Here is a 12213-nt window from a genome sequence, read left to right on the forward strand (position 1 = left end):
GTTATTCAGTTTGACTGAACTATCTGACTGTTTTGTCGACGTTCCCATTGTAGCGCCTTATAATCCGGTGCGCCTTATGTATGTCAAAAATAGGACCAAAAACTATTTTTTCGGGGTGCGCCCTATAACCCGGTGCGCCATATAGTGCGGAAAATACGGTATATAAAAAGTCAATTCAATAAGAAAAGAAAGACATTTCAGCCATGCCATTTCCCCGGTTAAAATTCTGACCTATAGCAGAGTACACGTTATTAAAAAAATGTATCTTTATGGATGGGTTGTGGGCAATGTTCCATCTAAGCTGAGAGCTTTTCCGCGCACAAGAAAATCTAGCCAGCTCACAAAAATCAGGGCTCGAAATTGCTAAAGCGAATTAAGTCAAAGTTACAGTGCATGAAAGTGAAAATACAAGGGTATCCCTGCCGCTGTGTTCTAAATGTGGTATTTTGAAGTCAATGTCGAAGTAGAACAAAGTTGAGTAAAGTCAGTAGCGTTTTTCGAGAATTGGCTTCTTCGGCTCAGCTTATTCATATTTAGTTTCTTTTGCCTTTTATTAGCATAATGGTATTGGAGTAATCCAAAAGTAATTGAAAGTAATCCAGTTAAAGTAACCCTAACCCAACCCTGCCCGCAGGCCATATTTTGGCTGTTCTAAGAGTACCAAAGGCTCCTGAAGGTGGATCTGTTCTCCATTAGCAGTGATGCAGGGCTGCAGTTTCACCGGGGGCAAGAGATCTGGTTCAGGTTCGTAGTATCTCTTTAACTAATACAGACAAGAAATTGTTAAAAACTACATGAAAAAAATCTACAATGCTTTAAACCAGGGGTGTCAAACTCATTTTCGCTTTGGGGCCACATGGTAAAATAAAAATTAGTAAATTAATTCATGTAGTGTGACTTAGCTGTATGGCTAGGGATCTTCTGGAGGCTCACATTTAAAATAAGATTATTATTCTATCAGTCCTTCACTACGATTTAATCTCTTGTAGTGTTCATCAATTGTGCATTTGTAAAAGAAAAAACAAAAAAGGACAATTGAATTTATTTCCAATACAGTTTATTTAACTCTAGGAAACTCGTTTAAATTGGAGAGAGATAAAACAAAATAGCACACAAACACAAATTCACCAAATATCACTGCGGCACCAATGATAATAACAACAATAAAAATAAACACAATATATATTTAAAATAACAGTTATGATCTAATAATAGCAACAAGTTAACCATAGTTTTAAACGCAGTATTTCCAATCTCACTCATATCCCATTTTCTTGGTGCCGCAGTGATATTTGGTAACTAGTGGCATGATGACGTTGAGGGATGGGTATTACAAAGATTAGTGTATAAAATATGTGATTATTGTCATTATTATCATTTTGATATCTGACCTATGTAATAAGTATATCCAGGAGATTTTGTTGTATTAGACACAAGAGGAGAAGAGGATTTGTAAAATGTATTTAATAGGGAAGATAAAGGGGTAGGGAAAATAAGCATTTGCTTCTGACTACCCCTTTTCGAACATGTTATGTGACATTATTTTGTTGTTGACTCGTTGTTTTTGTCCTGTTTTTATTTTAATGTTTGAAATCAAGTTTTCATTCATTCAAACTTCAGGCCATTGTTTGGCTTGTTGCGGCTCACTTTTTCTCTTGTGCTTTTCTCAGCATTGTCTCGTGAGCCGCATTAAATCTGTTGGCAGGGCCTGATCTGGCCCCTGGCTATATGTTTGACACCCCTAATTTAAACAAAAACGGTCAGGGTGGTAGTCGCTCATACCTGGGAAAAGAGCGTCTGCATGATGGAACTTGCAAGTTGGGAGTTCCGACGAAGAACGTCATAAAATCCCTGAATCCCATGTAATAAAAAACAATATTAACATCTTCTGTCACACAAATCGGATATAACTACAGTGTTCTGGTTTGCCCGCTTCCCTCATTTTTGCTGGGGACGCATTGGGTCCAATCAACGTGCGTCCCCGGGACGCAACTTTTTTGACACAAAATTGTCATTATTACCCGAGAACCCTTTTTTTTCTCGCGGTTCGCGGTTCGAGTTTTCGTCTGCACGTCGATCTCAGCAAACGAGATCTCGTTGATTCGAGATGACGTCATTGTTGTGGTGCTTATCGTTGAGTGAAGGTTAAGTAGGCATACCTGTCAACCTGTACGTTTTTGCTGTACAAAGTACGTTTATTATGCATTTTAAGACTTGTACCACGTACGAGAAAATCTGTACGGAAAAAAGCAAATTTGTCAATGATGGGTACCATCCCGAATACATCGACTATCACGAAACGGCAAATCAATCAAGTCAAACGAATTCGAGTTGTGTAGTGAAAGTCCGTCTCTTTTTAGAGAACCGGCTTTTTCGGCTCAACTCATTAAAGAGAGCCGACTCTCAAACGGCTCACTTGCTTTGATGTATTATGTTATGAATTATTATGCTGTATAGAGAAGTTAAGAAAAAGTATAAAAGGAGAAAATGAAAAAAGACAGGTTTGTGGTGATCCCTTTAATCAGTATATTACTAAAAATGATTTAATGCAGAAAATGAATTAATAATTTGAATGAGAAAATGTATTATTCTACTTAATTATATTTGCATGTATTTTTTCCTTCTACAGTGAACGTCCAAGCGACTTCATTTATGAACTTTTTTTTTATAATAAACCTCATTCATGTCGAGCAAGACAGTTAGTAAAATATAGATTAATATAATTATTTCAGCAATATTATTTTGTATAATGTACAATATTGTGAACTGAAAAATCTGAAGTGATAACTGCTTTGTATTGCAATAAACTGTGATGATTAAAACTGAATGAATATATAGATTTATATTATATATTTGTCGCCGATTTACAATTTCAACCTCGATAACACTACATTTTGGGGACCCATAGATTTTTGTTGGGACCCATAGATTTTTGAGCATGCGAGTCCCCGGGACCCATCACTTTTCACAGGTCAAATGAACACTGATAACTATAATGCAACGTGATATTAGAAGTTTTAATTCAGGCTTGACCAATCAACTGTTGCAGAAAAAAACTCACCACTTAAGTCAATGTAATTCCATACCATCTTGCTCTCCATTTCAAAATGATGTTGAATATAGAACTGACAAAAACTAAATGGAAAAAAAAAATGCACAAACCTCATAGAGCATCAGGCGTACATCGGCCTGCTGGCCCAGGCAGCGGCGCAGGCTGCTTAAGATTTCAAGACAGAAGGATTCGTTGGCAGCCGCGTTATATCGAGAATGAACATCCACTTGGATCTGCTTGGAAAAAATCAAATATCATACGCCAGACTGAAGCATCACGCCGTGGTACTCAGGATGCTCTGCAGCAGTTTGGAAAGTCCTGCAGAGGATTATTAACACCGCCAAAAAGATCACAGGCTGCCCTCTGCCCATCCTGAATTACTCAACACAGCGCAGCAAAGATCTTTTTGAACTGCTGCCAAACAAACAGACTGACGGATAACTTTATCTCCAAAGCTATTAACACACTAAACTGGAGTGGTTGAATTACAGTTTTAAAGTGCAATGTGCCTATTCTAAGTGCAATACCCAGTTTATGAGTGCCTTATCTTGGCCAAGTGCAATATTTAAGCTATGTACAGTTTTTACTTTAGATGCTTTTGACTTAATTCTAATAGTTATTCAAGAAAAAGAAGAAGTGTCTTATTGTAGAAAAGTTCTTAATTTTATTAATTTTGTACTGTTAGAGGTTTCAGATTGTACTGTTTACTTATTTACTTTTTACTTAATTTCCATAATTTGGTGCAATGGAAGATTTTTCACTTGTCAGGTTGATTGTTACAGTTTCAAATGAAATTTCAACCGGTTTAAGTACAATATCATGGTTGTGTTTAGTTCTTATTTCAGATGTTAATACTTTATACTAGAGGTACACACACACGGGTGCACACATACACGTCTTCATATTGTATATTTTTTGCCAACTGGAGTGCAACCATAATCTGGATGAGTGCACTGCAGGAAAGAGGTCTAAATATAATGGAAGCTGGAGCTCTTGTTGGTGATAGGAAGGAGTGGAGATGTGTTGTGGAAGGATAGTGGGATTGTGGACGCGTTCTTAAGGATGGGCTGGGCACCCGTATGATGCGGCAGGGGTAAACCAGTGAAAGCTGTCGGGCCCTGCTGTTGAACAAAAGAGTGTGTTGTGTCACCCTGACCCGAGTGACATGGCCGCTTTCTGGTGTCCCGTTTCATCCGGAGGGACGAAAGCATGACCGACTTGGGTGCGGAGGTGCCTAACTTGTTTGGGTAATTGGGTTGGCCATGGTCCAAAAACTTTTGTGTGTGTTTTTTTGCTATTTTTTTCCCTTTTATTTTCTTTGTTATTGTATGTGTTTGTCTTGCTGTCGGTCACCCCTCTTGAGGGATATGACCAAGATAGATAGGTAGATGTCTAGATAGATGTCTAGATAGATAGATAGATAGATAGATAGATAGATAGATGTCTAGATAGATAGATAGATAGATAGATAGATAGATAGATAGATAGATAGATGTCTAGATAGATAGATAGATAAATAGATAGTTGTCTAGATAGATAGATAGATAGATAGACAGATAGATAGATGTCTAGATAGATAGATGTCTAGATAGATACAGTAGATAGATGTCTCGATGGATAGATAGATAGATGTCTAGATGGATAGATAGATAGATATGCAATGAAAATAAAGGTGATATCTGTGGAAGCAGGTACGTTACCAACCTGGCTGGAGGAGATTGTCTGGCTGCATTGGCTGGAGGCAAGGCTGCCCAGCACTTTGAAGTTCTTCAGCAGCAACAAGAAGCCAGTAACAGCAGACTTTCGGCCATCCAGTTGGCTACGGGTGGGGTGTAAAAAAAATAAAATAAATAGGGATATTCCGATCTGCCTTCTGTTACAGAATTCATTACAAATACATACTCCTCTTGGTTTAAATTTTATACCTTGAAAACATGGCCTTACGAAGAACCAGAATCAACGCATCCTTCATGGACATGCTGACTTTCAGTAGGGGCTACATGTCAAACAGCAACAACATTTTACATCTACATATGTTACGGGCTTTGCTGCATATTTCCAGGGTTGGGTAGGGTTACTTTAACTTGATTACTTTCAATTACTTTTGGATGACTCCAATACCAAATATGCTAATAAAAGACAAAAGAAACTAAATAGGAATAAAATGATGACTCACAACACGTGGTAAGCTTTCTCTCCTGGCTTTGATCTCTTTGATCTCCGGCAAAACGAACATAAAATGCGACAGAAACAAAATGAAAATAAATCCAAACAGCTTGCCAACATCATTTTTGCCGTTCCATGTATCCCATTACGACCCAAGCCTGCACAAAATTTAGTCATTTTATTCATATTTAGTTTCTTTTGTCTTTTATTAGCATATTTGGTATTGGAGTAATCCAAAAGTCATTGAAAGTAATCCAGTCAAAGTAACCCTACCCAACCCTGCATATTTCATACCTGGAGAGCTTTTAGCAAGCCCTGCACAGTGGGCAGTGGGAGGAAGGACAGGTAGTCGAATGTCTCTGTCACCTTGGAAGAGGACTCCAACAATATCATTGGAGCAGAAGTTACAATGTCTGAGAACAGTTCTGGGAACATAAACACAGAAATAAAATTGTTTTTAACTGACATTGATGTCTACAACTGTCAATACCAGTGTGTAGAGTATTCAATGATTGGTCATAATTCCGTTTTGTATGAACGATCAAACAATGTCACAACATGCGAAGTGAATACTGCGTTAATTAATATGTTATCCGACTGATACTGGTGGAATGTGAGGTTGGGCAGGGGGCGTTAGCTTGCATTTGCGCATCAAAGGTTGCCGTGACAACTCCACCAAGCGTAACCGGGAATATAATTTAGTCCATTTTGGCAGAAAAGTCCTTTTCTTGCTAGGAGTATTCTTTTGTTTATTTTCTTTCGTCGAATTGTTCGCTTCAACACACGTGTTTTCCTTGTCTCCGCGATCTTCCGAAGAATTTCTCCGCCGTTCTTTTGTGCCTGAATTATTGTCGTTGTCATCACTTTCTGGATTATGTTTCAACTCATTACTGACACTGAAGAAATTACCAATTTTGTTTTGATTTTCACCTTCTCTCGACGACAACCACCACATGAAATGAAATGAAATGAAATGAAATGAAATGAAAAAACAATGACGTGATCTTTTTGCCGAGATCGGCGTGCAGACGAAAACTTAAACTGCGGGACCATATCAACAATGGCGGATCTGCCTGACGAAAAGTTTGAAGTGCGGTAAATCTTAGTTAAAAAAAAAGTACCGTATTTTCCGCACTATAAGGCGCACCTAAAAGCCTTTATTTTTTTCAAAAGCTGACCATGCGCCTTATAATACAGTGCGCCTTATTCATGGATCAATATTAAGTTGCAAAGTCTTCCAACTAACTTGCATCCGCCGACTAGATTTTCCCCCGAACGCCAAGTAGTCCGCGGTGTATGCTGGGATTTATTTACTAGCGTTTCATTGGCTAACCAATGTGTCAATCATCATTTGAATCGATCACTATTGGCTAAAGTTATTCGGAGGTCAAGGGGAGGATCCTTTTTATCATTTACAGGCTGGCATAGGCTTAAGCTGCAAAACAAAGCCTGCAATTGGCCGAAAAAGATGTGTCAATCATCAGTTAAATCGATCACTATTGGCTAAAGTTATTCGGAGGTCAAGGGGCGGATCCTTTTTATCATTTACAGGCTGGCATAGGCTGAAGCGGCAAAACAAAGCCTGCAATTGGCCGAAAAAGATGAATGTGTATAGCACGTGGTTGACGGCATACAGAAAGCATTTTTTACTATTCTGTATTTGTATTTTATTCTTCTGGATTTACTAAACTCACGGATATAAGAGAACCATGGCCACATTATTATTGAACACAACGACTTTGGTGAGCTACTCTGGCTATATATTTTCCCTGTATCTTGTTTCAGACTGAACTTCATGTTTCTGTGATAAGCGGTGCAGATAATGGATTGAATGGAGTGTCTATTTTTAAATTAAACTCAATTCCAAGTGTTTATTGTCATATGCACAGTAAAGTTGCGAGCGAAAAAGAAAATGGAAACTAAGGAATGGTTGGCATTTCTTGAATCCCAAGACCTTAACCTTCCGAATGATGGAACGATGCATTTGAGTGACATCGTACGGACACCACATCCGCACGTGTCTACGACACGTATTTGCTTCTTTGCAAGCTTTGGGAATGTTAAGGGGTTATTCAGTTTGACTGAACTATCTGACTGTTTTGTCGACGTTCCCATTGTAGCGCCTTATAATCCGGTGCGTCTTATGTAAGTCAAATATAGGACCAAAAACTATTTTTTCGGGGTGCGCCCTATAATCTGGTGCGCTTTATAGTGCGGAAAATACGGTAATCGGGTAATAATGAAATTTTGTGTCAAAAAAGTTGCGTCCCCGGGGACGCACGTTGATTTGAGACTATGCGTCCCCAGCATCGCACCCTACCAGAACCAGAACACTGTACTAAAATAGAAACTCGTCCATCCTTCCATCTCACACTCTGTGGATTTGATCTACCCTACAGTACTTATATTTGAAAGAAAAATGGATACGCACTCAAGAAATCACTGAATGTTTTATATCTGAGGAAAATGAATTTTCCTGATATTCCAGACTCATTAACCTGCTTGGTGCAATTACAGTAATTGATGCCCTTTGCACCCACCTAATGGTACTTTTAACAGTAGCTCATGTACCACATGGAACCCTTCCTTCAATAATTGCAAGGGAATTTTGCTTTTTTTCTTGGTAGCCTTGGGGGTATGGCGCCCGCCCCGAGACTGGGAGGTTGCTGGTTCAAGCCTCGGCCGGGTCATACCTAAGACTTATAACATTGGTACTCATTGCCTCCCTGCTTGGCGCTCGGCATTAGGGGTTTGAATTGGGGGGTTTGGTCACCTAATGACTCTCAACACATCAGTTGGGTTGAGCGAGGGGGCTGGGAATCCCCTCCTTTGTATCAATCTCCCAGAAAGAGTCAGAAATGACTGTAGCCACCTTCCACTAGAGGGAATTGGCTCCGGTATGTATACATATATATATATATATATATATATATATATATATATATATATTGCTTTTTTCTTAAAATAATGAGTTAAGGTGTCTCACATGTGGGGAGTAACCCACTGCAACGGGTTAATTTGCTTCATTTTCTCTTTCTGGGTATGTAGAGGTACTGTTGTTTTTCTTTTGTTTTCTTCATTGTTGTTTTTTTGTGAATTGGGTTGGTTTGTTTTTATGTTATATTGTTGCCTTGGATGCTGTCATTTTATTGTACAAATTGAAATAACCTTGTGTTTGTATCCCTTGTGACCAAAAATCCCCCTCCCCAAAAAAAACAAGGCAATGCATTTTAGGGTGAGGTCCACTTGATAGTCACAACTTGATAATTTACAGAGATCCGCGACACAAACTGCATCTCAAAAAGATAAGAAACATGGGTACCCTTTGCCTTACCTAAAAAATGAGTGACAGGCGAGGCAGTCTTTGTGACTAGTCGATTTAGAACTTGCTCCAGAATCTCGCCTCGGATTGCTTCATGCATCTAACAGAAGGAAAATGTGAGTATAGTACAGTAAATGTTGGTTTGGTATGATAATAGAGGTTGCATACATACATTGCCACAGGGGTCTCAAAATCGCAGCCCGGTGGGCAATCACAGCAGGATGATAGTTTAAGGGCCCCACTTTTTAATTATATTAATTAAAAATACAATACCGATTAAAAAATGGGCAAAAATACATGAACTGTGAGATAAAAGAGCACGTTTTAAGGTACTTGTAGGTCAAGAAATGTACATTCAATTTACATAACAATAGACTTACCTAGAGGGAGCTAACATAATTGCTTGCTGTTTTGGTCCCCATAAAAACAAAAACCTCACAAAAGGCTGGCACAGAAAAAATGGGAAGAAAAATGGTGCGATTCGGTCACTTTGAGTCTTCGTAGTTTGTATTATTCATCGTGCTTTTAAGCACTCGTTGTCGTTGCGCTACAAATACCGGTCAAATAATAAGCACCGGTACTCTCCCATTAATGATCTGCATTTATATAGCGCTTTTCAAGTCAAGACTTCCCAAAGCGCTTTACAGTGTGCTTCACATTTCCCAATGGCGGCCGTGCAGCCATGTAAGGCGCCAACCCGCTTATTGGGGGCATTAGGGGTTCAGTGTCTTACCCAAGGACACTTCGACATGTAACACGGAGGAGCCGGGATTCGAACTGCGATCTCTAGATCCCAAGACGAGCGCTCTACCTCCTGAGCCACTGCCGCCCCCAAACAAATTATGGATTCATTTGTTTCTGATTGATTTGACTTTGTTTTTAATCCTGATATTTTTTTTTAAATTTTGTGTAGCAATTGAGAAAAAAAAAGATATTTGAGAACATTTTCTTGTGGAAAATCCAGTTCAGCCCAACCTCTTCCAGACCCTGGCTCTGGCGGCAACCATGTAAATAGAGTTTGAGACCCCTGCATTACAACATATATTACCTTAAATCCCAGTAGGAGAACCTGACCTCCAAGCTTACAAGCCAGGTGCGTAGGGGTCCGAGCCACACCAGCAGAACTTTCGGTGTTTTTTCCAAATGGTCCAGGTTTGGGTCCAAAGGTATCCAATAAAAAAAAGCCCAGCTGCACCAGGCCTTGGGTCACGTGATCCCAACCAAAGACACTGCACAGAAAGCCCGACCCATGCAATCATATTTGTTTGGTGACAAATATTTTTAGTACAGTGGAACCTCGGTTTTCGAACGCCTCTCAGTTCGAACAAATCGGTTCTCGACCCAAAATTTAGAGAAATTCTTGCTTCGCTGTTCGGTCAAATAATCGGAGTTCGAACGCCGGCACGCTGGGGTGCGATGCTGAGCGGCGTACGGGTGTAGATCGTGTAGATTGCCCCCACCCCTCGTGAAGAACTGTTATCACGTGCGGACGTGTTTCGTTTTGCTTTCGTTTTTAATATCGGTGAACGGAGTGTTTTAACCCCTAATTATGCCTCCGAAGAAGGTCGGTGCAAGCAGCAAAGTTGCTACAGGTGAAAAAAGAAAAGTAGTGCGTACAACTATTGCATTTAAGAAAGAAATAATAGCAAAATATGAAGCAGGTGTGCGAGTGTCTGATCTTGCTAGGGAATATTGCATGCGCCTTCTGCTGACCACCACAAAGGTAAGAAATCCTATTCATAATTATTTTCTTTATCTTTTTTTTATTTTTACACGTTCGTGTTAGCGTAATCTTTCGTACAGAAGATTACGATAACGCGAACGTACGATTAGCCTGGGTTAGCTTTGTTTACGTAAAACATTCAGGGTGTTGTAACGGAGCCCCATTTCCAATGAAGCGCTTGCCACTTGTTGTGGAGACCAGGGTGCTAAATGACGTGTAAACGACCTGATTCTTTTATTTTTACACGTTCATGTTAGCGTAATCTTCCGTACGAAAGATTATGCTAACGTGAACGTACGATTAGCCTGGGTTAGCTTTGTTTACGTAAAACATTCAGGGTGTTGTAACGGAGCCCCATTTCCAATGAAGCGCTAGCCACTTGTTGTGGAGACCAGGGTGCTAAATGACGTGTAAACGACCTGATTCTTTTATTTTTACACGTTCATGTTAGCGTAATCTTCCGTATGAAAGATTATGCTAACGCGAACGTAAGATTAGCCTGGGTTACCTTCATGTTTACGTTCATGGTAAACATTCAGGGTGTTGGAACGGATTAAAAATGATGGGATACTTTTAATGGGAAAAACGATTTCGGTGATTGAACAAATCGGTTTTCGAACAGGGTTCTGGAACGGATTATGGTCGAGAACAGAGGTTCCACTGTACTCCATTCCACAAAATTAGAATATAAAACACATGCTAATGAGCACTTGATGTGTAGGTGATAACGGCTCACACCTGCTCTTCACAGTTTCCATTATCATCTCTGCGATTCTACATTGATCCGGCTGAAGGTCCTGCAGGAACTTGGACCCCTGGAGCAGCTGCTCATCTTTGAAGCTCCTGATGATTGCCATCTTGAAAAGTTCAAACACCTACCGAATAAAAGATAATGGATAAGCAAGAGGCAGCTGAAGATAAATTTAAAAAGGCATCATGGGTATTTTTTACCTGCTCCTCATAGCGCTGGATGCGTGCCACAGAGAGCAATAGGGCCACGCTGAAAGGGCAAAGGGCTCCATTTGATACCTGGTCAGAAGGAATCAAAAAGGAAGAATTTGTCAATTTTATAATTATTTTTTTGTTGTAGTGTGAATTCAACAAATAATATATTTTTTTTTGGTTAAAAAAAAAAAAAGAAATACCGTCAAATCCGGACTATAGAGCGCACCCGATTATAAGCCGCACCCACCACAATTTAAGAGGATAACCGCTTATGTACTTAGACAAGCCGCACCTGTATATAGGCCGCATGCGCACACATCAAAACATGTAACACAAGCACAAAATTAACCCAAACCCGACTTTGAATCCCGCGACTGTAACTGAATATATAGTACACAGTCCAATAACCACTGCCGGCAAATTGAACGGAAAATGATACCGGTACTTAACGTTTGATGCAGACCAGCAGAGTCCGGGTACCCGTTGAAACTAATCCAAGGAAAAAAAGTCTATATTTCCAAAGGTAAGGGTGGGAAAAATATATATCCACTATTGTCCGCCGCGACAACAGGTCTCACTCACCTTTACCCCACTTCCCGTCAGCCCGCGTTTGCTCCGCCCCTCTTTTTTAATTCGCAAAACATATCAGAATAAGTGTCTCAAATAAATACATTACAAAAATATACAGCTGCAAATATTATACATGGTTACACATATTTAAAAAGAAAGACGGTACACCAAGAGAGTTTTCAAAGCTTTAATAATAATATTATAACTTTCATCCCAAACCGTGCCTGTGAAGGGTAGCAAAACGCTACAAGAAACACGCTCGCAACACAGTACACGGATTTGTTGAAAAAACATACTGTGCTTGTAATAATCACGGTAAAACGTCCTCATCTTCCTCCTTATAACTGATGTCATCGAGGTCGTCTTCCCCAGTATGGGATAGAGACTATGTCATGTAGACGTCGTCCCACGCTCCCATATTCAAAAACACGCTAG

General features: G+C 39.7%; 1 protein-coding gene across 1 annotated transcript in view; it reads right to left on the minus strand.

Annotated features, from left to right (window-relative positions):
* fanci (FA complementation group I) overlaps window positions 1-12213 on the minus strand; it is a 61503-nt gene that overhangs the window by 34037 nt on the left and 15253 nt on the right. Inside the window, exons 11-20 of the mRNA XM_088339556.1 lie at window positions 11215-11292; window positions 11002-11138; window positions 9589-9769; window positions 8553-8640; window positions 5513-5643; window positions 4978-5048; window positions 4757-4871; window positions 3163-3285; window positions 1783-1851; window positions 662-763 (exon numbers count right to left, since the gene is read on the minus strand). Coding sequence (XP_088195682.1) covers window positions 662-763; window positions 1783-1851; window positions 3163-3285; window positions 4757-4871; window positions 4978-5048; window positions 5513-5643; window positions 8553-8640; window positions 9589-9769; window positions 11002-11138; window positions 11215-11292 — 1095 coding nt within the window. The remainder of the gene's footprint in view (window positions 1-661; window positions 764-1782; window positions 1852-3162; window positions 3286-4756; window positions 4872-4977; window positions 5049-5512; window positions 5644-8552; window positions 8641-9588; window positions 9770-11001; window positions 11139-11214; window positions 11293-12213) is intronic.

This window comes from Urocampus carinirostris, chromosome 7, assembly GCF_059441175.1.
Source record: "Urocampus carinirostris isolate Australia breed hairy pipefish chromosome 7, RoL_Ucar_1.0, whole genome shotgun sequence".
In the NCBI taxonomy this organism is placed as follows: domain Eukaryota; kingdom Metazoa; phylum Chordata; class Actinopteri; order Syngnathiformes; family Syngnathidae; genus Urocampus; species Urocampus carinirostris.